At 47.6% G+C, this 26434-nt stretch overlaps 2 protein-coding genes across 7 annotated transcripts in view; one reads left to right on the top strand and one right to left on the bottom strand.

Annotated features, from left to right (window-relative positions):
- Positions 1-14677, bottom strand: part of TATDN3 (TatD DNase domain containing 3) — a gene marked incomplete at both ends in the record, with an annotated part of 28759 nt that extends 14082 nt beyond the window's left edge. For 3 of the 6 annotated variants that reach the window (XM_084244847.1, XM_084244846.1, XM_084244845.1), the window contains 8 exons: positions 403-515; positions 3156-3211; positions 3372-3481; positions 4909-4971; positions 10860-10944; positions 11146-11219; positions 12241-12273; positions 14612-14677. In XM_084244847.1, the coding sequence (XP_084100973.1) occupies positions 403-515; positions 3156-3211; positions 3372-3481; positions 4909-4971; positions 10860-10944; positions 11146-11219; positions 12241-12273; positions 14612-14677 (600 nt within the window). The remainder of the gene's footprint in view (positions 1-402; positions 516-3155; positions 3212-3371; positions 3482-4908; positions 4972-10859; positions 10945-11145; positions 11220-12240; positions 12274-14611) is intronic. The other 3 variants (XM_084244850.1, XM_084244849.1, XM_084244848.1) reach the window with 2 other exon arrangements.
- A 149-nt stretch (positions 14678-14826) lies between these two features.
- Positions 14827-26434, top strand: part of NSL1 (NSL1 component of MIS12 kinetochore complex) — a gene marked incomplete at both ends in the record, with an annotated part of 36798 nt that continues 25190 nt past the window's right edge. Inside the window, one exon of the mRNA XM_084245498.1 lies at positions 14827-15066. Within this exon, the coding sequence (XP_084101624.1) occupies positions 14827-15066 (240 nt within the window). The remainder of the gene's footprint in view (positions 15067-26434) is intronic.

Here is a 26434-nt window from a genome sequence, read left to right on the forward strand (position 1 = left end):
CTAGGATAAATTTCTGTAACTTAACTAGAACAGGATCACACAAACCTAAGTAAAGCTCACATTTTATTTATTTATTTATTTTTTAAAGATTTATTCATCTATTTATACAAGCACTGGGTACAGTCAGAAGCATGGGAGGGTAAGAGAATTCACCAGAGCCAGAGCGGGAACAGAACAGGCAGACTGACGAAATACACTGCTGAGGGGAGCAGAGGGTGCGGCAGGAGAGGTCTGCGTGCCATGTGGGACCCCCACTGGCAGCCGAGGATCGAACTGGCACTGCAGAGGCTGCAGGCAGCTTCGCAGCCCAGCGCTCAACTGCTGTGCCACCAGGGGAGGCCCAGTAAAGCTCACATTTTAAAGTGTTTTTCACAGAGTGTAAAATGAAGTTTAAGCGCTCACCTGCCCACTTCTCAGGACAGAAGGAGGAATGGAGAAGAAGTACCCGGCCTGGACCCCTTCCATGGCTGCGGCTGGCCGGCCATCGAATGCATGCAGCAGCACCTTGTCAGCGCCTCGAAAAGCAGAGTTATTCCTTAATGACAGGTTTCTCCATTAATAGAAACGAGCAACACAGAAATTTAAATAAACGAGTCACAATGACATAAAGATGAGGGTCTGTGCCTTCCCAAGGGCAGATAATGGTACAGTGTTCAAATGGGAGCGTCAAACTACATGGTAAATTCTTTTTTTTTTTAAAGATTATTTATGCATACAAGAACTGGGGTATAAGTCAGAGGTGTTGGGGGGGTGAGAGGATTCACCAGTGACAGAGTGGGGAACAGAACAGGCAGATCGACTGAAATACATTGCTGAGGGGAGCAGCGGGGAGACAGGAGAGGTCTGCCGCACCATGCGGGTAGCTTGCTGCCTGGGGCTCGAACTCGTGCTACAGTGGCTGAAGATAGCTTGATAGTGCTGTCTTTAACCTCTGTGCCACCAGGGAGGCCCTACACAGTAAATTCTTAATCCTCATAATAAAATCATTCAATAAAATAGAAATACACATTTTTAAACAATTGCTTAAACTTCCTATGCCATCCCTTTTCCAGAGCTTGGAAGTATCAAATTACTGTTGCTCACAGGTTTTCAAGCAAATTGTCCTTAACAAGAATGAAGGTGGAAGAAGAAGCAGAGACCTCACTGATCCACAGAGCCAATAGTCAGAGCTGGCTTCACTCCTGGGGTGGCCGCTCGCCTGCAGTAAGATCACGCTCAAGAGATTCCAGAAGGGCCGAGGAACACAGTGCTTCCTGGCTGTGTGCGGTTACGCTTTCCGCACTGTCTCACGCTGTTCCTTCACAAGCAGGTAGGGCCCATTGTGAAGGTGAGGCATGAAATTAATTTAGTGCATCATGACCGACAACATGTGCTGTACCATGTTACGTGAGTTTGTGTATACATGTTATGTACACACTGGGTCTCAAAGTCTTAGCCCTTAAGGCATGTGTATTTACGTATCAAAGAATACTTCTAGCTGCAGACAGCACTCTAAAGAGCGTGAGAAACAATGCTTAAGACACGCTCTCATGTTAGAGACACCAGGCAAGGATGAGGCAAGCATGTTCCAAGTATGTCGGCCACCATCTGCACAGAATCGTTTCCCAAAGCAGCAGCAGAAACATGCAAAACCAACCCCAACGTAGCTGCAGATTTTTCCTCTTATTGATCAGTAGGACAAGCTAAGAAACTGGAGATGCTAATATTTAGATTGGGGAATAGAAATCACTTGATGCGGGGCCTCCCTGGTGGCACAAGGGGTTAAGATGAAGCCTAGGGCAAGTTAAAGATAATTAGGCAGCCTCAAGGACAGTGCAGGGACTTCAGCAGAGTTAAGGAAGGCTCCAGAGCTAAGGGCAACAAATTCCAAAGGGGACTAATCAAACACCCCAGAACTTATGATATTTGAGACTTACTTTATGACCTTAGGGTGAACAAGACATTTCAAATAGAGGACAATGAAGAAAAAAAGACAAGGGCTGGGACACAGAGACTTAGTTCTGGGTACAGAGACATTTAGGCAGTTAGTGAGACCGCTGAGAACTAACCAATCACAATGAGACTGGTGCTTTAGAATAATTAGGGAAAGAAGGTCTATATTCCCTGAGTCACGACTCCACTTCGGCTTCCTTGCCCCTCCTTGGCCTGGTTCCATGGCCTGGGAGTCCCACTTTATTTCTGTTCCTTTTCTCCTCAATAAGCTTTTTCTTTTTCTAAAACAAATCTGCCTCTTCTCATTTGCTTGCATGAGCATCTGCGAAGTTCCTGCTGCGGCTTCGTGAGACACCAACCTGTGGTGGTCTGGCTGGGACTCAGCGCTGCCACTGCAGCCTGGGATCTGTTTCTGGCTGGGAGACTAGGCCTGAAAACCCACAATTTCAGTATCAAAGACACAACCTATGAAGCTGTCCACAGCCGCTGCAGCACAAGTTGGATTCCAGGCCAGGGAGGTACCCACATGGCGTAGTGGACCTCTCCTGACTTGCCCGCTGCTCCCCTCAGCAGTGTATTTCAGTCACTCTGCCTGTTCTGTTCCCCATTCTGTCTCTGGTGAATCCTCTCACCCCCCACACCTCTGGCCTATACCTCAGTTTTTGTATGCATAAATAAATCTTAAGGGCCTCCCTGGTAGCGCAGGCGGTTGAGCGTCTCACTGTAAAGCTGTCCATAGCCTCGGCAGCGCGGGTTTGATCCCAGTCAGCCGGCAAGAATCCCACATAGCATGACAGACCTCTCCTGTCTCACCTGCTGCTCCCCTCAGCAGTGTATTTCAGTCAGTCTGCCTGTTCTGTTCTCTTAGAGAGGGGTGAAAGAGCAAAATCTCTGTCTCTGGTGAATTCTCTCACCCTCCCGCACATCTGGTCTGTACCCCTGATCTTGTATAAATAAATAAATAAATCTTTAAAAAAAAAATCTTAAAAAAAAAAAAGAAATCACTTGATGAGATCTTTCATTTGCTTTGGCCCAGCCTGACACATGGAAGCCATTCTGGAAACCCTGATCAGGAAGCTGACTCACAGAACCTCCGGGGCATCTCCACCTCCACCCTGGCCCTGCATGCTTCCCTGTAAGAAACTAAGACATGGGCGCCCGGAGAGAAGATGAGCAAGCGTGAAGCCCCAGCCTCGAGCACACTTCTCCAGGTGCCTGCCTACCTTGCTCCTTGAGGAGGCTGATGGTGGGTCTCCCAGCTGAGCGCGAGTGAACATTTCTGTTGAACAGCAAAAAAATTCCTTTGAAGTACTTAGTCTGAAAGTATTATTTTTATCCTATTAAAATTATTCAAGGAAAAAGAAATATAGTGCTCCATTTCAGAGTCAGAATTTAATTGTCGTTCTTGCTCCATGCAGACAGATGATAGGTTAACTCACAAAGGCAAATCCAGGCTCTTGGCTAGTTGGATCTGTCTGGTTAGGACTTCTCTTTGCTCCTGCTTCTGCTCATCCATGGCAGCAAATCTGGGTGAGAAGTCGAGTCCAACCTGTAACAGAAAAATAAAACACCTTGTGTTTATGGCTTAATGAACCTCCAAAACAGTCCTGTCCAAGACAAATGTCATACACGCAGGTCGCAAGTATGAGTTTAGACTTTCCAGCAGCCACAAAAACAGTCACATGAAGCAGATGGAATTAATCTGAACAATGTCTCTCATAGAATATACCCTGAATGAACATGATCATTATTATTATATGGTGATATTATTTCAATAATTCCAATAGTACAAAAAAAGATCGTGTTCTTTTGTGTTCTTTTTTGGGGTATACTGAGATTTGAAACTCTTGTTGTTTTTCCTCGACAGCACATGTCAGTGGCATGCAGCTACCAGAGCAGACAGGGAGGAGGATAAGGGGATGCTCCCCACGATATTACTGGGCCCCCCATGCTACAGTCTACATTGTTAGTTTAAGTGCTACTCTTGTCTTGTATCTTTAATTAGAATTGGGATTTATTACCAAGTGATAAATGTTTTATAGCTATAACTTATTTAGTAAAGTGTGCTTTATTTATAAAGTTTGGCCTATGTAAAGTATGTTTGTATATATTTTAGCCAATCAGAGAGATGACCCATATTTAAAAAAATAAAAGAGCCAAGTACATAGAAGTGATAATCCAGCATCTTCTCTGGGTGATGTCAGCCTATGGTGAGTATTCACATTGTTTCATCTCTAAACTCTTCTGCTTATTGAGGAATTATTAGCAAATTATTAGTCAGCTGAACAGGGAGAATATAATTATCCAAGTGATGGATAATGAGTCACAGGGCAAGTGGGTAGCTCCAAGGGGCAGGAGAGAACAGGAAATGCTGGAGGAGTCTGGGAGGCTCCAGAGATAAGGGCAGCAAATCCCACATTGAATTCATCAGACCCCCCAGAGCTGGGGACAGCAGGACGTCCTGGACAAGGACAATAAAGAAACAGGACCCCGCGGGGAGGGAGATGTGATTCTGGGCACAGAGACTAAGAGGGTGAGAGAGACCACCCAGAGCGAACCCGGCACAGAGACGGGACTGCAGGGAGGGTAGGGAATGTAGGCTGCACCCCAGAGCACGACTCCACGGTCCCCCCGGCCCCTCCCTGCCTGGTCCACCGGCCTGGGGTCCTTCTTATTTCTGTTCCTTTCTACCTAATAAGCATTTCCTTGTATCTGTTTCTCCAAACAAATCTGCTCCTTCCACCTGCCTGCCTGAGCGCCAGCGACTTCCTGCTGCGGCTTCAGGAGACGCCAGCCCGGGTAGGCTCGTAGCTGGGGGTTATCACTGCCCCCACAGCCTGGGGTCCACTCCTGGCTGGGTCCAGACCTGACCTGACATTACGGCATCAATAGTTACAAAGACTGAATAAAGGATTATTTTCATGCGTCATATGAAAGCCTGAATGGGAGCCATCCCATCAGCTGAGAAGTGTTTACCTCTCCAATTGCCAACAATCGGTCCTTATAATTCTGGATAATGGGCAAAGCTCCATCCAGATCCTGGGAGGGAAAAAAGTGAATGTGTTAAAAAAGGAGAAGGGAACAGATACTTTCCTTTTTTAAAAAAAATTTTTTTTTCCGGTACAGGCCGGAAGTGTAAGGTTGAGAGGATTCACCAGAGACAGAGTGGGGAGCAGAACAGGCAGACTGACTGAGATACAATGCTAAGGGGAGCAGCGGGGAGACAGGAGTGTCTGCTGCGCCCTGTGGGTCATCTCTCTGGCCAGGGATGGAAATCAGGCGCCAGCGCTGAGACTCAACCCCTAGGCCACCAGGGAGGCCCTGGGAACTGATACTTTATAAACACCTCTTTGTTGCCAGAGACCATGCTACACCAGGTGTCCTGCACACAGTCAGTTTCTTGGAGCAGGAACTAGCGGTAGCAGTGCCCTCCTATGACGGATGTAAACTACCCAGGCCCTATGCGGGGGTGCTGCCAGGTTCTCCCTTCTCACTACCCCCCACCCTGCCCTCTACCACATGGCTTTCCTTCTCTTTCCGGGAGCAGCCAGTTGCTCCTGCCTTAGGACCGGTGCCTGGTTGTCCCCTCAGCCTACCCTTTGGCCCTTCCTCGTGGCATGCAGGTGGGCCTTCTCTGGCCGCACACCCTACAGCCTGCCCCACCACACTGTTGTTTCCAGGCATAGCACCAGCTGTCTCCCTGCTGGCGCGTCTTGTGCTGATGTCCAGCTGCCAACTGGAGGACCTAGTTCCCACAAGGGGGTCCCTCTGTGGGGATGAGCACAGCATAGCATGTCCGGAGCCGCATGGAGCATGCGCCGTGTTGCGCATGCTCCGAAGCGAGGTTTCGGTTTCGTTTTCGCCTTGGAGAAACCACCGCGCATCCGAAGAAGCACGTGGGACAGAGAGGTACGAGAGAGGAGCGAGGGGGGATAAGAAGGAAACCACGGGAGAGACTGGAGAGACGGCGGGGAGAGAGACTGCGTGGAGGAGAAGGAGAGAGACTGCGTAGAGGATGAGGCGAGGAGACCTTGAGAGGGAGACTGTGGAAAGGATGCTGTGTAGAGACTTTGAGAGAGAATACTGAGAAACGTACTGAGAGAGGAGCATAGAGAAAGCCAGGGAAGGTAGTAGGACAGGGAAAGGAAAAACATGTAAAAGTAGGAAAAGGAAAAAGGAAAAATAAAGAAGCAAACGCTAGCGTCAATTTGTCAAGCCCCTCATTTCATCCTCAGCCCTTCTCTTTTCGTGCCTCCGAATCCCGCGGGTCGGAACAGGTGGCGCCCAACGTGGGGCACGAAAAAGAACGAAGGAACCGCTGAAGGACCAGCTGTGGTGAGCCGGCAAGTAAAGTAAAGTAAGGTAAGGTAGCTGGGATTCATGGGCAATTCAATGTCCAAGGGGCAGTTAGTTATTTCCCTGGAAGCTCTTCTAAAAGAGTTTGGGGTTCCTCTCAGTAGAAAAATTCTTAAAGGATTTGTAGAGACCCTTAGTATTACTAGTAAATGGTTTCTGAAGCAGGATCAGGTCGATAGTGAAAATTGGAATAAGGTGAAAGGAGATATTGTCTTGCATTAGCAATTATATGGCCTTGAGTCTCTTCCTGGCACTACTTTGACAGTCTGGAGAGTGGTGGGAGATGCTCTTAATGCCGGTGGCACTGTTGCCACTCAGTTAGCCACTGAGGCCGTCAGGACAGCGAGACAAACGGAGGAAGAAGATAGAAGCTCCATTAAGAGTTCTACATCGGTAAGTCCCCCTTCCTCTACTCAAAAAATAACAACAGCCCCTTCTCCAGATGATTCTACTGATGAGTCGGGAGGAGACGAGGAACAGGATGAGAAAGGCCTCAGTTGTTATAAGCCAAGGAAGTGTAAAAGGAGATGGAAAACACCTGGGGAGCCACCTCCTGCGCCACCTCCGAGAACACTCCCCCAGGGACCGTTTGACTACAGCTCTCTTTACCCTTAATTTTTTGACCCTAGATACCCAGGGGCGGTCAGCTGCTGATCGGCACTGGTCGCCAGACCCTCGGCAGGTCACGATGCTGCAAGCGAGATGGAAGGACCCAGTTAATAATGAGTGGCAACCACCCGCGCCAGTATTAATACAGCTGCCAGGCAGCATTTGTCTTTTCCCACAGGATGCAGAAGCACCCCGATGGGTTCCTGCTCGATTGGTTCGGTTTGTCAATATACCTGACCCTGCTAACATTGATGACACAAGCGCCCCAGATGTTACTACGATGGGCGATTGTGCATCAGCTGCCGTTTTTGCTCCTCATTGATCATCATGATTCCACTTTTCCACAAGTATTTGCCACTAATCTTACTATTGGTCTGGCTTCCAAGCCATTGGATAGTGCCCCGTTGGGCCAGGGTGAGGTGAAATTATTTAATGGCATTTATTCTGTAAACATTAGTTCTACCATTGAATAATTTGTTAGTATTCAGAATAATAGATTATAGAGTTTGTCTGCTGCTGTCTGTCTGTCCCCTCCTTTCCTTTTTGTCCTCCCCAATAATGCAGGAGATGCCACTGGGTTGAGCTGTTCAGCGGAGACTTGCCCCCTCTCTGCCTCCTGGGCCCGGAGTGTGGAGAGAGCGATGATCGTTGTCTACCTTCTATTTTAGTCATGCCCGTGGATGTTTCTGCACACCTTTCTCCTGTTCTACCTAGGAGGAGACGTGATTTTAGCATCACTGCAGCTATTGTTGCCGTTTCAATAGCAGAGGCTGCGGCTGCTGCCGCCGTTGCTGTCACTTAAGCTGCTGTAAATACGGACACTATGGACAATTTAGCTGCCGGTGTTGCTTCTGCGTTGTCAACTCAGTAATATATGAATGGACATTTGCGGAATGGACTTTTTGTGCTTGGTCAGCGGACACCTCTAATGTAAAAAGGGATAGCACAATTTTGTTAATTGTTCATATACCTTGTAACCCTCTGTACAGTTTTATTTGTGTTACCCTGTTACGGGTGAGGGTCTCATTGCCTGGTTTAGAGGACTCCTCTCAGAGTTGTAAGCTTGGGGCAGGGTGGTAGCCTTAGCTCCTGACTGTTTGTGCTTTCAGTGTATGGTTTCTCCGTCGGCTACGGAAGCGAAACAAAAAACGGCTATTGTGGTCAGGCAAGTACTTGGCACCATGGTACTTGACCAGGACTCCCCAGTGGCATCCGGATGGGTCAACTTAGCCCTAGAGAACCTGTGAGCCAAAGACGGGTAAGAGCGTAGCCCGTCCAGACCAACCTAAGACAGCGGTCCAGACCAAGTGCGCCGGATTAGCAAAGACGGGTAAGGCTGGTTACGGGATATGCCAACCTAAGACAGGCCAGGTATCTCATTTAAAAGAAAAAAGGGGGAGGGGCCTCCCCGGTGGCGCAGCGGTTGAGCGCTGGGTTGCGAAGCTGCCCGTGGCCTCTGCGGCGCCAGTTCAATCCCTGGCTGCTCCCCGGCCACTGGAGGAGGGTCCCACATGGCGCGCAGACCTCTCCTGCCGCCCGCTGCTCCCCTCAGCAGTGTACTTCGGTCCTTCTGCCTGCTCTGCTCTCCGCTCTGGCTCTGGTGAATTCTCTCACCCTCCCGCGCTTCTGACTGTACCCATGCATGTATAAACGAACAAGCAAACAAACAAATAAATAAATAAAACATGCCTCTATAAAAAAAAAAAGAATAAATTAAAAAAAAAAAAAGAAAAGAAAAGAAAAAAGGGGGAGATGTCCGGAGCCGCATGGAGCATGCGCCGTGTTGCGCATGCTCGCAAATGTCCGGAGCCGCACGGAGCATGCGCCGTGTTGCGCATGCTCCGAAGTGAGGTTTCGTTTTCGCCTTCGGAGAAACCACCGCGCATCCGAAGAAGCACGTGGGACAGAGAGGAACGAGAGAGGAGCGAGGGGGGATAAGAAGGAAACCACGGGAGAGACTGGAGAGACGGCGGGGAGAGAGACTGCGTGGAGGAGAAGGAGAGAGACTGCGTAGAGGATGAGGCGAGGAGACCTTGAGAGGGAGACTGTGGAAAGGATGCTGTGTAGAGACTTTGAGAGAGAATACTGAGAAACGTACTGAGAGAGGAGCATAGAGAAAGCCAGGGAAGGTAGTAGGACAGGGAAAGGAAAAACATGTAAAAGTAGGAAAAGGAAAAAGGAAAAATAAAGAAGCAAACGCTAGCGTCAATTTGTCAAGCCCCTCATTTCAATCCTCAGCCCTTCTCTTTTCGTGCCTCCGAATCCCGCGGGTCGGGACAATAGCAGGGCTGGAAACAGACCAGGAAACAGACCACTTGAGATGTCTGCCAGTGCAAGTCTTTCCTGCCCGCCTCTGACCCGGCCCTTGGGAACTGCTAGTGCCCTGGAATCTCACAGCCACTCAGGGGCCACAGGGAAAGTGCTTGTCACCCTAAGTGAAGTGAAAGTAATTTTGCTTCAAAATTAGCAGAGCTGCCCAGGGTAGCCTCTTATAGGAATAGACCCATGATTGTGAAAAAGTAGGGGGCTCCCCACCCACCCATGGTTAGGCAGATGCCTCCTTTTCTTTCTCCTTTTTCCTAATAAACTTGCCCTTTTAAAATGTGAAAAACAGGGCCTCCCTGGTGGCGCAAGGGATTAAGAGGCAGCACTATGAAGCTATCCACAGCCACTGCAGCACGAGTTTGACCCCCGGCCAGGGAGCTGACCCACATGGCGCAGCAGACCTCTCCTGTCTCCCTGCAGCTCCCCTCAGCAGTGTATCTCAATCTGCCTGTTTTGCTCCCCTCTGGTGAATCCTCTCACCACCCCCCACACCTCTGGCCTATACCCCAATGCTTGTATGCATGAATAAATCTTAAAATAAAAATGTGAAAAACAAAGACAGCCCTCATCATGTTTCATAGTTACAGAGAGTCCACATCTCCATGGCTGGGCTACTGATCTGGGTGTAATGAGGCCCCGGAGAAGCTGAACCTCCCTGAGGCTGAGTCAGGCCAGAGAGGCCTAAAGCACAAGATGCTGTACCTCGGGGAGACCCGGGGGGGCAGGGTTTTTTAGAGCATAAAAGCAGTGCAGTTTAATAGCCCAAGACACGCCTACAGGTATGTTCCAGTTCCAAGAAGCTGCCCGGGGCGGGGTTGGGGGGGCTGCTGTGGTGACACACGTGTTGATTTGCAGTGACGCACACTGGAAGCTAGCAACATCACAATGCCATGTGCTTCCATTGAAAAAAAAGGAAGGAGGGAAAGAAATAAGATAATGTGTGCCTGAACTCTTCTGTTCCCTTCTAGCTCTACAGGGATGAATCTGTATCTTTCCTTTTTGGATGTCTAAAACTTTTTACTCAACATGATATTGTATCAGAAAAAGTGCCCAAACAAGTTGATTGTACAGATGGTCTCAGTCACTATAAACTCTGTTTTCCTCTCCAGACTTGCTTACAAGTGATTCCGTGGGAATGTCACCCTTGGTGTAGAAACTTTGGGCATCCTGTTCTCCTCACTGTGACTCTGTGAACACTCCATCTTGCTACCCAAACCTTAGAATCCTCCTTTTCCAGAACACTCTACAAGCTAATGCGTTACTCCTTTATTTTTCAACCTTCTTTTGGATTGTTGCTGTGGAATATACATCAGGAGGAAGACTATTGCATCAAAAGGTATCATCTGGGGCCTCCCTGGTGGCCTAGGGGTTGAGTCTCAGCATTATCACTGCCACAACCTGAGTTCAATCCCCAGCCAGGGAGCTGACCCACAGGGCACAGCAGACCTCTCCTGACTCCCTGCTGCTCCCCTCAGCAATGTATTTTAGTGGATCCACCTGTTCTGTTCCCCACTCTGTCTCTGGTGGATCCTAAAACACCCTGCACCTCTGGCTTGTACCCTAGTTCTTCTATGCAAAAATATATAAAATCTTTTAAAAAAAGATTTTCCAGGGTTCTTGTTTTATGTGACTATTACCTTCAATGTGACACTTCTTTGATCTCCTGTGGGATGTTCTTGAACTGGGTGAACACCCAAGCACGGCAGGATGAACCCATCATACCTAGGTGTGCAGGATGAGTTAAGAAGCAAGGATGTAGACTGGTAGGAGAGAATGTCTTTAAAAGGCTGTTAGTATTTTTTCTTCTTCTAGTATTTTTTTCATCCATTTTCTTTAAAAATGGATGAAGTTTGGCTTCATAAACATGAGGTTGTAACTGCATCATTATAGGCAGCCCTTTAAATTCTCAATGAGGGGCAGTACCTTTCTGAAAGCTGTATAATCTTCTCAAATTCTCCCGAATGCTCAGCAACCACCACAAGAGCTCTGACATTGGCCTGGAAAGAGAAGACAGGTCAGTTAAGAATCTTGACAACAGGGCCTCCCTGGTGGTGCAAGGGGTTAAGACACAACCTATGAAGTTATCCGCAGCCACCGCAGTGCGAGTTTCATCCCCAGCCAGGGAGCAACCCACATGGTGCAGCAGACCCTCTCCTGTCTCGCCCGCTGCTCCCGTCAGCAGTGGATTTCAGTCAATCTGCCTGTTCTGTTCCCCACTCTCTCTGGTGAGTCCTCTCACCCCGCCCCCGACCCCGGCCTATACCCAAGTTATTATATGCATAAATAAATAAATCTTTAACAAAAAATTATCTGGACAACTGACATCTAATATAAATAAGGTTTAAAATTTTCGTGGTGTTAGCGCGCCTGGCTCACCCACACTGTCGTTATATTAAGAATGGCTACTAGTGAGTCCTCACTGAGTGTGAGAGAGAGCCCACAGCCCAATGGGGCAGGTCTTGCTGCCATCCCTTGTACACTCAGGAGACAGGGTTCTCGGTGAAATCAAATAACTTGCCCAAGGCCATACGGCCTGTGTAACTGCAGAGCCGGGGCTCCTACATAAGCTGCGCGGTGAAAGTACTTATAAATGAGCTGGACTCTGCTTGTCATTGTGGGGACAAGCACAACATCCTAGTTCTAGTGAATTTCATAAACTCTTCCAAAAACTAGTATGTTTTCCCCAAATTATTTCATTTTTTAAAGATTTATTTTTATTTATTTATGCATACAAGAACTAGGGTACAGGCCAGGGATGCGGGGAGGAGAAGAGGATCCACCAGAGACAGAGTGGGGAGCAGAACAGGTAGATCCACTGAAACACACTGCTGAGGGGAGCAGGAGAGGTCTGCTGCACTGTGTGGGTCAGCTCCCTGGCTGGGGATCGTATTCAGCCCGCAATGGCTGCTGATAGCTCGATAGTGCTGTGACTCCAACCCCAGCGCCACCAGAAAGGCCTTCAAGGTGTTTTAGTACGCAAACAAACACACAAAACGGCAAATACAGAGGTTGACTTACTTTCTTGGCTTTCTCAAGCACATCCGCCAGATCCTAGAATAAGCAGAAATAGTTACTGTTATTTCAGGTGACAAGTAACTGCTCTTTGGCGGCACACATCTATGTAGTTGGAGCCATAAAGCAAAACAACAGTGGGGAGAAATGGTGGTGAAATGTGGGGGCCTCCACCGAGCTACCTTCTGCTTACTACTCTTCTGAGCAAAATTTGGCTTCTGTCCCCAAACCAACGAGACAGGGGCCAGTACTGTTACACATAAAGGACACTTCTCTCTCTCCCCTGACTCTGTGTGAGCAGCATTCAGCACGCCTCACTTGGCCACGTCTTCCTTCTTGAAATCTCTCCCAATTCTTGGTTTCTGCAGCTCCGTCAGTCACCACTCTTTCCTAGCTGACACCCTTCTGTCTCCTTGACTGGCTCACACTCTCCTCTGATTTCAGGGCCCCACGCTACTCACCTTATGTGATATTTTAAAAAAAAGATTTATTTATTTAGGGCCTCCTCGGTGGCACAGCGGGTTGAGCGCAGCGCTGTGCTTTCCATAGCCTTTGCAGTGCCGGTTAGATTCCCAGCTGACCAGGGAGATACCCACATGGCGTGGCAGACTTCTCCTGTCTTGCCCGCTGCTCCCCTCAGCAATGTACTTTGGTACTTTTGCCTGTTCTGCTTCCTGCTCCATCTCTGGTGAATTTTCTCACCCTCCCGTGCCTCTGGCCTGTACCCCAGTGTTTGTATAAATAAATAAATCTTTTTTTTAAAAAAAGATTTATGCACAGAAGAACTGGGGTACAGGCCAGAGGCGGAGGTGTGTGAGAGGATTCACCAGAGACAGAGTGGGGAACAGAACAGGCAAACTGACTGAAATCCACTGTTGAGGGTGGCAGTGGGCGAGACAGGACTGGTCTGCTGTGCCATGTGGGTAGCTCCCTGGCAGGGGATCAAACTGGTGCTGCAGAGGCTGCCAATAGCTTGATAGCACTGTCTTTAACCCCTGCAACACCAGGGAGGCCCACTGTTTTTTTTTTTTAATCTCTAAAAAATTTTTTATTTATTTTTGTGAAGAACTGGGGTGCAGATATGGGGGGGTGTGAGGATTCATCAGCAACAGAGTGGGGAGCAGTGGGAAGACAGGAGAGGTCTGCTGCGCCCTGTGTGTCGGCTCCCTGGGGGACTGAACTTAGGCCGTGGTGAAGACAGCACTGAGACTTAACCGCTCTTAGGCACCGTCACCTTCCCATGTGTTTCTGCTGAAGCAGTCGGTGGGTCATAAACTTCCCGGTGTGGATGTTACTGTGTGTTTCAGTAGGGCAGTGGGTCCTCAGGTAGCCAGGGAGGAAAAGCAGGATTCATGGATACTAGGCTTCAACATGTGCAAACTTAAGTCTCTGTTTCCTCCCCAAGAAACTTATTCCTTCCACCTGTTCTCCCCAACTTCACCTTCCCTGGCCTCAATGAACAGTACCACCATCTTCCCAAAGCACCTGCAGTCCTCACTTTTCCTCCCTCTCCAGCTCCTCAGCTCACACTACAGACTTTATTTCTAATGCTTGCCTTGACTTCACCTACAGCTGCCCTCTCAAACTGCTTCCCTGGAGCCCATCACCTCTTGTCTATATACTGCAAAAGCCTCCAAACTGGTCTAGAAACCTCAGTTCTCCTCCATTTACTGGTGACGCAGTAGCAAATGGTTTTTAAATGTGTATCAGATCCTGTCACTCTCCTTAAAACACGCCCCCCCACTCCGGAACACACACACACCTTTTCTGGACCTGCACTGTTCTAAGGAAATCCAAACCCCTAGGCTCCCCTGCAAACCTCCTCAGTCTTGTCTCTTGCTTCTCTCTAGCTCAGCGGGCTCCACCGGCCCTTGAGCCAATTTTAAGCTGTTCGTGCTGCAACCCGCTGGCCTTGCCCACCATTTCACCCCCACCTCTCGCTTGCTGGCTGGCGCCTTGTCTTTGCTTAGGCCTCTAGGGTTTTGGTCCTAAAACAAACCCGCTCTTCCCTCCGTGATCAGGCTCTTGCTTCCCGCGCAGCGGGTGGCGCGCCGCCCCCAGGGGCAGCTTCTTCCTCGTGCGGGGCGGGCCTGGGGCGCCAGGGCCGCGCGTGGGGACAGCGGCGTCTCAGCCGGGAGCGAGGAGGCCGGGGAGGACTCCAGGAACAGGGCCGTGAAGGGGCTGAGCCACCGCCACTCGGGGTCAGACAGAAAAGTCAGGGTTGGCCTCCAGCTGGACTGAGGCTGAGTCACGAGCTGGTGACCCGGGCCGTGGATGGTGAGAGCTGGAGGCTTCGTCCTAACGAAGGGGCGCAAAGACAACCGAGGGGAAAGGACCGGTGCCCCCCGCTCCCAGAGCCGGCCTCGCTCTCACGTACGCAGTCGAAGTCCGGGGCGGCGAGGTGGCAATGACAGTCCACGAGCCCGGCGACCACCGCCCCCATGGCGCCGCGCGGGGCCCCGGCCGGAACGCTGCGGCGGCGGCGGGCTGGGCTCCCCGCCGGACGACGTTTCCGCACGGACAGGGGCGCCTTCCTCCACGGGTCCCGCCCTTCCGCTCCAGCAGTTCCCGCCTGACGTTCAAACGGGAAGCATGGCGGCGGCGGCGGCGTCTGAGCCTGAGGACCTTGTCCCGCCGACCGACGGGGAGCTCGAGGTCGGGACGGCCGGCCGGGCCTCGGACCTCGCCACCCCCCGAGAGGACTTCCGGGTGCGCTGCACCTCGAAGCGGGCGGTGACGGAAGTGCTGGAGCTGTGCGGCCGCTTCGTGAGGGAATTCGGGGAAGCGCTTCCGGAGGAAATTCGGGAGCCCGCGATGCGAGACCTGCAGTGGGTACGCGCCGGCGCCGCCTTCCTGCTCGGCCCCGGCCCGGTACCCGGGCCTCAGGCTCGAGCGGCGCCAGAGCGGGGCGGGGCCGCGGGGGTGGCGGGGCAGCCGGCGCTGCCCGTAGGCGCGACCCCCTGGCCCGTGTCGTTGGAAGTTGGACGTGAGGACAGGCTATGACTTTGGATTTAGTGATGCGTTTTGCTCAGCCCCATAGACCCAGAAGCTCATATTCAGAACTTGTGATAATGATGTGGTTTGAGTTAGTGTGGGGTTCTTGGGTTCACTCCGGGAAAGGTTTCACCAGAGATTCCCCTTCAGCGGCAGGCAGCGAGTTTCTGCACGAGACAGAGACGGTCGTTATATTTAAAGGGTAGGTTTTTTAGGAAAAGGGTCAGGAAAGTAAAGTATACTTGCATAGACACAAGCGGGCAGGAAGAGTTGGTTCAGAAGGGAAAGGTTTGCTAAAAGGGACCTGCACGGCCTTGACAAGTCACTGGCAGGCAGGAAGCTGTTGCCCTGTAGAGGGAGATAGTTGGTGAAAAGAGGCATCCTGCATAGGCACAGGTGGGCAGTGGGAGTGCTGCCCTGAGCCAGTGCAGAGACTGCACTGATATAGTCTTCTTCTGTTTGGAAGGGGGTCACTCTTTGTGAGCTGTCAGTTGGTTGCTAATTTTGAATAACTATGTGGAATTTGAAAGGGACCGGGGATTCTACAATGGGCTAGATCTCTGTATCTTTATCTTTACCTTTGGGGTCTATTGGGCTCAATAGTCGTATCTTTAGATTGCACCTCGGGATACTAGTGTCTGGTTATGCTAATCTCTTCTGACCCCATCTCCTTGTGTGAGCCAGGTTTCTGGTCTTGTGGTGCCTCCTTTTTTTTTTTTAGTTTTTTCTATTCCTGCCCTCCATCATCAATGTAAAATGAATGAGATGGTTTACATTCCTTTGTGCTAAACCTTCAGTCTGGTCTATGAAATTTACAGCGCATCTTTCGGACTAGGTCCTGTTTTCCGCTTCTGGTATCTTTAAAGCCCAGTGAGAGAAGAAATTCTCCAGGCAAGGGTAATCCTGGAAGTCAGCCACCTACCCGGCTAACTTCTGGCCTTTGTGTTTGCCAGTTTCATAGCATCTTGTAAAGGGAACGAAAATATTGCCCCTGCAAGTTAAAACTGTAAACTTCACTGTCACACACTCTCCCCTGTAACATATTTCCTCTACTTTTCTCAAAGCCCTGAAGAAGATAGTTGCTTTCTTTCTTCATCTTCTTTCTTTGGGTGGGGAGCGGCAGGGGGTTGGGGGGGGCAGCAAATTGAGGAATTGGTACTTGCCATAAAGAAGCACATATCTGTATGTAAAAGCTTGTAATTCTGCTGGTGAGTGTGAATGGCCATGGTGCTAACAATACAAATAAAGGTTAAGTGGGGAAAAGAAGAAATACTCCCTAGGTTGTGAGTCTGTATTCTGGTTTTGTATACAGTAGCTTATATCCCCTCTTTGCAAGCAAAGCAAGAATAGAGATATGCCCAGAACATTTTTAGTAGTAGTGTTGGAGAAGACTATATTGTTGTGTGAAAAGGATTGATAATCCGTCCATTCGAGAAAGTGCTAAAGTGCTTGGACCAGGTAATTGCATTTTTGGAAAACAGACCAAGTGGGCTTAACCACTTATATCTTAGTCAGTAGATAATGGAACAAATTAGAAGATAGAAACTTGAAAACTTAGGCTCATTTGTGTTTATTTCAAATAACAGTAGATAAAAGGCAGAGGCTGTAATTATGTTGCTGTATAGTAGTTGATAGTTTTGAAAAATAGTATTGGTAGTGATGAGGTTTTTGGAGTTAGTGCAGGGTCCTTGGGTTCACTCTGGGAAAGGTGTCACCCGAGCTTCAGTTTCAGCAGCATGCAGCGAGTTCCCCAGGCACGTTTCTCCACTAGACAGAGACATTAGTTATAATTAAAGAGCAGGTTTATTAGGGAAAGGGACAGGTTTGCTAAGAGAGGCCTGCATGTTTGCAGGTGGGTGGCCTTGTCAGGTCACAGGCAGGCAGGAAGGCTGCTGCCCTGCAGAGGAGGGAGTTGGTGAATAGAGGCACTTGCACAGTCACAGGTGAGCAGTGGGAGTGCTGCTCCGAGCCAGTGCAGAGACTGCACTGATACAGTCCTTTTCTCTTTGGGAGAGGCTCACCCCTCTGTGAAGTGCTTGTTGCTGATGTTGGGTAACAGGCAAAACCAGGAAGGGACCAGAGAGTCCAGGATGGACCCAATCGCCATATCTTTACCCTCAGGTCTGTGCTTCACAACCTATAGCATCTGATTCTGCTTGGGTCTCCTGCCTTGTGATAAGGCACTGGTGCCTAAGGGTCCAACCTTTACAGCTGGGTTAATGGTCCTGTTATTTCCTTCTACCCCCACCTCCTTATGCTTAGAATTGGCAGACCCCATGGCTAAGTCGGCTCCTTTCCCAACTCACGGGGGCACAGAGTCAGGAATGTAGTGTCCCATGAACCTGATCTGGCCATGGGGGGCGCAGACCCCAATTCCCGGCATCCCACAATTTGGGCCTGACCTTCGGAACGGGGGCAAACCAGCGAGAGGGAAATCTCCAATACTCGTTTATTGCCTAGGATTTGGGTACCTAGTCTGGACTGGCGTCCCCTAATCCAGGTCTAGGTGTAATGGGAGTCGCCTGACGTGGGCCCATGGTTTATGGAACAGCTGACCGAGGTAGGGGGTTAGGGGAGGAGGTGGGTAGCCAGAGGCGAGGGCCTCCTAGAAAGGAGGGTCAGGCAGGTGACTTACCCCTAGAATCAAGGCTGGTGGTGGATGTGAGGCGTCTGCAATGGAGAGGAGAGGTCCCAGGAATGGGAAAGCAGCCCCGGCGCCAGGAGACACAGCCTTCCCAAGTTTCAGCACCAAGATGAAAGGCTTGGCGCCCTAAAGAGAAGGAGAGCCAGGCCAAGTTTCTCACAGGCTGGAAAACTTTATTGCGCCCCTGGCGAGATTCATGGACCCAAGGTGGGGGTCAATGAAGTTGCGTAAGTTGCCGGGGAAGGCAGGCTTTTATAGGATGAGGAGAAGTCAGGTGGGAAACTGGGTTTGTAAGGCGGGAAAAGGTTTGTAGGGTGGGAAAAGATTTGTAGGGTGGGAAGAGGTTTATTGTCTGATTTTTTTCTAGGTAGACTTCCTGCCTCTGGTGGACTTTTGTATTCTGGCCCCCTGCATCTACCTTTCAGTTTTGGTCTTGGGGCACCACATCCTTTCCAGTCTTTCTATTCTTGTCCTCCATCATTCCCCCCGACCATATCCGGCCCAAAATCTTTTGGGGAGTTGAAGGGGGGAGATCCATTTTCTGTAGCAGCTTCCTGCTGGAGTGGGACGTAGAGCTGGCCCTACCTGAAAGGGCCCTGGAATATGGTCTCCCTAACACTAATCCCTGAGCTGTCTATTGGTGGTTCTGGAAGGAGGCAAGGGGTGGGACATCTGGAGTCCAAAGGTAGGGCATCTGGACAGGCTGTTGTTCTTGTATGGATCAGCTGTTTTTGCTTGGAGGAGTTTAAACTTGACGAGCTTCCCCTAGGTTAGAAGAAACAAATTTAATTAGGAGATTGCATAAGTTAAGGTTTAAAGAGGAGAGTGAGAAGTATAGCAGCGGCTAAGGGCCCTCGGTAACATGTGTAGTCATTTGGGCCAGCCATTGAGTATTAGGTTTACTAATGATGAGCAGCAGTATAATAGCAAGTTTTGAGATAGTGACATGGGAATGAATTTTATCAGGGAAGCAACCCATTTTTAGAGTGTTGTTAGACTAATAAGAATGTCGGTAGGATATTTGTTCCTAGCAGGGGAGCTGTTTTATTTTTTTTTATTTTTTAAATAATAAATTTTATTTTTATATTCCCCATACAATTGCAACCCCCCCGTTCTGACCCCAATCCCTCCCCTCCCGCCCCCCACCCCCCAAAAAGTGTCTCTGGTTCATAGTTTTTTGTTGATTTTGATTTTCACTTTCTTATAGTTATTCATTTTCCTGGTCCCTTACTTAAGTTTTCTAGATTCCTGCTATGAGTGAGACCCTCCGGTATTTTTCTTTTTCTTTTTGGCTTATTTCACTGAGCATGATCCCTTCCAGCGCCATCCATGTTGCTGCAAATTGCATGTGTTTATCTTTTTTGAATGCTGAGTAATATTCCATGGCATATATGTACCACATCTTCTTGATCCAGTCATCTATTTTTGGGCATTTGGGCTGTTTCCAAAGCTTAGCTATTGTAAATAGTGCTGCTATAAACATAGGGGTGCAGGTGCTCTTTGGAATTGATGTTTCTGTGTCCTTTGGGTAAATACCTAGGAGTGGAATTGCTGGATCATATGGAAGCTCTATGTTTAGTAGGTCCAGAAATCTCCACACAGCTCTCCATAGTGGTTGGACCAGTCTGCACTCCCACCAGCGGTGCAGGAGAGTTCCTTTTTCTATACAACCTCGCCAACATTTGTTGTTGCTGGTTTTTTTAATATGTGCCACTCTCACTGGTGTAAGATGGTATCTCATGGTAGTTTTGATTTGCATTTCCCTGATTGCAAGTGATGTTGAACATTTTTTCATATGCCTGTTGGCCATTTGCATTTCCTCTTCAGAGAAGTTTCTTTTTAGCTCTTCTGCCCATTTTTTGACTGGATTATTTTCTTGGTTGTTGTTGAGTCTCATCAACTCTTTGCAGATTTTTGTGATCAGTCCTTTATCATTAGTGTTGTGTGCAAAAATGTTCTCCCAGTCGGTGGGGTTTCTCTTTGTTTTTGTTATTGTCTCTTTTGCTGTGCAGAAGCTCTTTAATTTGATGTAGTCCCAGCTGCTTATCTTTGCCTTCACTATCACTGCTTTGGGTGATGTGTCTGTAAAGATGTCTTTGATGTGCATATCACGTAGTGTTTCACCTATATTTCCTTTTATGTATTTTATGGTTTCAGGTCTTATGTCTAGTTCTTGAATCCATTTTGAGTTGATTTTTGTGTATGGTGTGAGGTAGTGGTCAAGCTTCATTCTTTTGCATGTAGCGACCCAGTTTTCCCAGCACCATTTATTGAACAAACTTTCTTTGCTCCTTTGTCAAAGATTAGTTGACCATAAATCTGTGGGTTTATTTCTGGATTTTCTATTTGATTCCATTGGTCTGTATGTCTGTTCTTGTTCCAATACCATGCAGTTTTTTTTTTTTAATAGAGGCATGTTTTATTTATTTATGTTTGTTTGTTTGTTTATACATGCACTGGGTACAGTCAGAAGCACTGGAGGGTGAGAGAATTCACCAGAGCCAGAGCGGGGAGCAGAGCAGGCAGAAGGACCGAAGTACACTGCTGAGGGGAGCAGTAGGTGCAGCAGGAGAGGTCTGCGCGCCATGCGGGACCCTCCTCCGGTGGCCGGGGAGCAGCCGGGGATCGAACCGGCGCGGCAGAGGCCGCGGGCAGCTTTGCAACCCAGCGCTCAACCGCTGCGCCACAGGGGAAGCCCAATACCATGCAGTTTTGATGATTATGGCTTTGTAGTAGAGTTTGAAGTCTGGGCATGTGATGCCTCCATTCCCTTCTTTTTTTTTCAGGAGAGCTTTGGCTATTCGGGGTTTTTTGTGATTCCATATGAATTTCATCAATAATTGTTCTATTTCTTTGAAGAATGACATTGAAATTTTGATTGGAATACCATTGAATCTGTATATTGCTTTTGGTAGGGTGGCCATTTTAATAATGTTTATTCTCCTAATCCATGAGCAGAGGATGTTTTTCCATTTCTTTGTGTCTTCTTCTATTTCTTTTAACAGTGTTTTATAGTTTTCTTTGTATAGGTCCTTTATCTCTTTTGTTAGATTTATTCCCAAATATTTGATTTTTTTTGTTTCAATAATAAAAGGGATGGTTTTTTTGATTTCTTCTTCTTCAGATTTATTGTTTGTGTATAGGAAGGCTACTGACTTTTGCGTGTTGATTTTGTATCCTGCCACTTTACTGAACTGATTGATGAGTTGAATTAATTTTTCTGTAGAGTTTTTGGGGTTCTCTATGTATATTATCATATCACCTGCAAATAGTGATAGTTTGACTTCTTCTTTTCCTATTTGGATTCCTTGTATGTCTTTCTCTTGTCTTATTGCTCTGGCTAGGACTTCCAGTATTATATTGAAAAGCAGTGGTGAAAGTGGACATCCTTGTCTTATTCCAGATCTTAATGGAATTGCTTTCAGCTTTTCACCATTGAGAATGATACTGGCTGTTGGCTTGTCATATATGGCCTGTATGATGTTGAGGTACGTTCCTTGTATCCCAAGAATTTCAAGGGCTTTAATCATGAATGGGTGTTGCACGTTGTCGAAAGCTTTCTCAGCATCTATTGATATTATCATATGGTTTTTATATTTATTTTTGTTGATGTGTTGGATAACGTTGATTGATTTTCGGATGTTGAACCATCCTTGTGTCCCTGGAATGAATCCTACGTGGTCGTGGTGGATTATCTTATGGATACATTGTTGGATTCTGATAGCTAAAATTTTATTGAGGATTTTTGCATCAGTGTTCATTAGGGAGATTGGCCTGTAGTTTTCCTTTTTTGTGTTGTCCTTGTTCAGTTTTGGTATTAGTGTAATGTTGGCTTCATAGGACGTGTTTGGTATTGTCCCTTCCTTCTCAATTTTTTGGAAGAGTTTGTGAAGGACAGGCACTAATTTGTCTCCGAATGTTTGGTAGAATTCATTTGTAAATCCATCAGGTCCTGGGCTTTTGTTTTTGGGGAGGTTTTTGATTACCATTTCAATTTCGCTGCTTGTAATTGATCTGTTTAGGTATTCTATTTCTTCTTTGTCTAGCTTTGGGTGATTGTAGAGTTGTAGGAATTTGTCCATCTCCTCTAGATTGTTAAACTTGTTTCCATATAACTGTTCATAGTAGTTACTGATTATTCTTTTGATTTCTGCTGTGTCCGTTGTGATTTCTCCTCTTTCATTTATGATCCTGTTTATTTGTGCTTTCTCCCTTTTTTCCTTTGTGAGCCTGGCTAGGGGTTTGTCTATTTTATTGATTTTTTCGAAGAACCAGCTCTTGGTTTCATTGATCTTTTGGATTGTTTTTTTAGTTTCAACTTCATTTATTTCTGCTTTGGTTTTTATTATTTCTTTTCTTCTACTGGTTTTGGGGTTTTTTTTGTTGTTCTTTTTCTAGATCTTTGAGCTTCGAGATTAGGTTGTTTCTTTGAGTTCTTTCTTGTTTCTTGATGTGAGCTTCTATTGCTATATATTTTCCTCATATTAGTGCTTTTGCTGCATCCCATACATTTAGGATATTAGTGTCCTCCTTGTCGTTCAATTCAAAGAATTTTTTAAGTTCTTCTTTGATCTCCTCATTAGTCCAGTGGTCTTCCAGTAGTGTGGTTTTTAGTCTCCATGAGGTAGGAAAGTTCCTTGCCTTCTTTTTATGGTTTATTTCTAGTTTGATGCCTTCATGGTCAGAAAAGAAGGTTGGTATGATTTCAATCTTGGTGTATCTGTTGATATTTGTCTTGTGCCCCAGTATGTGATCGATCCTGGAGAATGATCCGTGTGCGCTTGAGAAAAATGTGTACTCCATTTTTTTGGGGTTTAGTGTTCTAAAGATGTCTGTTAAGCCCAAATGCTCTAGGTCCTTATTTAGAGCTTTAGTTTCTTTAACTTACTTTTTGTCTTGTTGATCTATCCATTGTTGATAGTGGTGTATTGTAGTCTCCCACTATGTATGTGTTTTCTCTGATGTCTGTTTTCAGAGAGGACAACAGTTGTCTGATATATTTTGGTGCTCCTTCGTTTGGTGAGTATATGTTAATGAGTGTTATTTCTTCTTGAAGTATTGTCCCCTTGATCATAATGTAGTGACCATTGGGGTCTCTTTTTATTTTTTTGAATTTGAAGTCTGTTTTATCTGATATAAGTATAGCTGTTCCTGCTTTCTTTTTTGGTCCATTTGCTTGTAGGATTGTTTTCCATCCTTTAACTTTGAGCCTATTTTTATCTTTTGGCCTACTTCCGTTGTTATTCATCCCTCTGAGGTTCTGGCTTTAGGGTTCCTTGTAGTATTTTTTGGAGTGGGGGTTTAGTTGTAATGAAATTCCAGAGTTTCTGTTTGTCTGGGAAGGTCCTTATTCTTTCTTCATAGAGGAAGGAGAGCTTTGCGGGATAGAGTATTCTTGGTTGGCATCTGTTTTCTTGGAGTCTGTTGACTATGTCCCTCCACTCTCTCCTTGCCCGGAGTGTTTCTTCGGAGAAGTCTGATGTCAGCCTGATTGGTTTTCCTTTGAATGCTATCTGTTTCTTCCCTCTTGTCAGCTTCATTATTTTTTCCTTGTCCTGGATTCTTGGGAGCTTTACTATTATGTGTCTTGCTGTATTTTTCCTTTTGTCGTGGAAGTTTGGTGTTCTTCTTGCTTCTTGTATATCAATTTTCAGCTCCTTCTTCACATTTGGGAAGTTCTCTTCAATTATCTCCTGGAATATTTTCTCTGTTCCTACATCTCTCTCCTCTCCTTCTGGAATTCCTATAACTCTTATATTTCCTCTCCTCATGGAGTCAGATAGTTCCCGAAGTCTTTCTTCATTCTTTTTCCTTCGTACTTCTCTTTCCTTTTCTGTTTTGGTTCTTTTTATTTCTTTGTCTTCTAGAGTACTTACTCGTTCTTCCATTTCATCTATTCTGCTTTCATTGCTTTTCCCAGAGTTCATTAGTTCTTCCATTAATTCTTTGATCTCCTGCGTTTCTTTTACTTCCCTCTTTAGGGACTCAATTTCCTTCTTCTGATCATTGTTTTCCTTTATGAGTTCTGTCATTTTTTTAATCATGGCAATTTTAAATTCTCTTTCTGGAAGGCTCAGAAGGTCTTCCAAGTTACTGTCGTTGCAATCTGGGGGGTGGTTTTCTTTTTGTGGTGTGCTTTTTTCCTGAGGAGTTGTTAGGTTGCGTGTTAGGTTCTTCTACTCCCTACTGTCTGTTTTCTAATTTGTCGTATGCATTGGGACAACATGTTGCTGGGACTGGCCTGCATCTTGGGTGAGCTTCTCTGCTCCGCTCTGGCTCCTCCAGGAGCCATCTGTCAGTTTCAAGCACTCTTTACTGAAGAAAGGTCCCTGTTCTAAGATGGCGATGTGGGGACACAAACCCTTGTGCGCTTGGTCTGCCCCGGTGGTGGGTTCCCGCTCCCCCTCTGGGTTTGGACTGCAAGCCAGAAGTGGCCTGGCGTGGGCGAGCTTCCCCGCTCACCTCTGGCTCCTGTGGGAGCCTTCTGCATGCAATCTTTCCTGAAGAAATATCCCTGTTCTAAAATGGCGATGCGGGACGCACTCCCTGCCCGTCCGGTCTCAGGCACACTCTTCCGCGCGCCTGGTCTGCCCTGGCTGTGTGTGCCCGCTCCCCCTGTGGGCTCAGACTGCTGGTCTGAAGGGGCCTGGGGTGGGCTAACTTCCCAGCTGGCCAGGGGTTCCTTCAGGACCCTTTTGCAGGTTTCAAGAAAGGTCCCTGGGTGTTAGTGACTTTTTTTTCCTGGTCGCTAGGTGGCGCCAGAGATCTCTCCTAGTCCGTGGGGGGCTGTTTTTGTTCACCCGGTGGGACAGGGAACAGAGTGGGAATGGTAGGGAAAACCTCAACGGCTTTGGGGTGCTGTGTCTGCCTTGTGCCCCACCGACGTGGAGGACCCTCGCTCAGAATTTTGTTCCCCGGGTCTCAGTTCCAAAGCCCTCAGGTCCAGGACGCGGGCTGTAGCCCAGTTCAGTGGCTGCAGCAATGGCGCCTTTTGTACCCTGCTCCCTGGTGTCTGGGCGCCTGGTTTCTGATTACTCAGTGAGGGACTTTTGCCGCGGACCAGCCCAGCAGTGGCGGGAGATTGAGACAATCTCAGGGTTGAATGTGAATGAGCAAAAGGTGATCGAAGGAATTAGGGCGAGGGACAAGAAAGAATGACACACAGACACACTCAAGGGAGAGTGAAAATCTGAGTGCAATTTATTGAAAGCAATTTTTTCTTTTTATACATTTTTACAGTAATTACTTCATTGTGTTTTGCACAGTGTCTGGTTAATCATTTACCAAGGCATAAGTGCATATTGTGTCATATATCATTACATCTTGCTTATTATCTATCAAGAAATCAAGTGCAAATCAAGAACATTTCTTACTCTAATCTCCATACTGGAGGTTTACTCTAGCACATTTGCATTATGATTACATTGTTATTATTATTTTAGTATTATATTTTTCATATACTATTATTTATTCTTATACCTTTGTTTGGCTATATTATTTACTAAGTAATAGAATCAGTTTCCATGGCTGCATTCCTTTACTATGATCCTTGTTACTGGCAATGAGTAACAACATATTTTGGTGGTGCCTTAACAACGCCCAGGCCTAATTGTTCCAGTTATTCGTCATGGCTGAAAAGGTGGGAACCAAATTCCCCTCGGGGACTGCGTCTGTCTTAGGTTGTCAGAATTCACTTCCTGATCTTACCCGTCATTGACTGTCCAGTCCAGCGCACAGGGGCAGGGGGCTTATTATGCCACACTAGCACAGCCACCCAATTAATGCGAGATTGTGGCAATTGTCACATTGCTCTCAGGAGCCGCCACAGACTTTCACCTCAGTGAGGGCCCCCGCGCGTCTCCCCGCAAGGCTAGGTCGCAGGCGCGGGGACCTGGGCAGCCGTGATCCCGATCCGCGTTTGCTTTTCAAGCGCGCCGCTTTTCCGCGCAAGCTTACCGGCCGGCCTGGGGCTGTGTGCGGGTCTCCTCCAGAGTCTCTGTTGTTCTCTAATGGCGCCTGGAGCCCGTTCGCTCACCACAGCGGCGAATCCTGCAGGGTTCTCCGCAGCTCGCGTTCACGGGGTGTGGTGGCTGCAATAGTTCCTTTCCACTCACAGTCCCGCTTGCTGCGTAGTTTGTTCTTGTTGGTCGTTTTAGTTTGTTGTTTTCCTCCTCTCTGCTGGTCGGAGAGTGCCGCCTCTGTGGGTGGGGGAGGGGAGCAGGGTTCTGTGCTTTCCTCCCTTCTGGTCCTCTTTTATGGCAAGTTTCTTCTTCAGGTAGTTTGCTGGAGTCACCCGTTTATCTTCCGTGTCCCAGCTCTCACTGGGACCTGCCGCTTTTCCTCCCTATTAACTTTTTTTAATGGGAGATCTTACTCGCAGCGTCTCCTCGCCGCCATGTTGCTCCGCTCTTTCGGGAGCTGTTTTAGATCCCATGTGTCCCTTGCTGAGTGTGTAGAGTAGCAAGCCCAGTGAAAACTACTAGTTTTTTAGTTTTTTTAGGGACAGTGTCATGAGCATGATCACTGTGAGGCTAGTCAGAACCTCAGGAAAGTTGGGTGAGC

The sequence above is a fragment of the Talpa europaea genome, assembly GCF_964194135.1.
Source record: "Talpa europaea genome assembly, chromosome: 10".
NCBI lineage: Eukaryota > Metazoa > Chordata > Mammalia > Eulipotyphla > Talpidae > Talpa > Talpa europaea.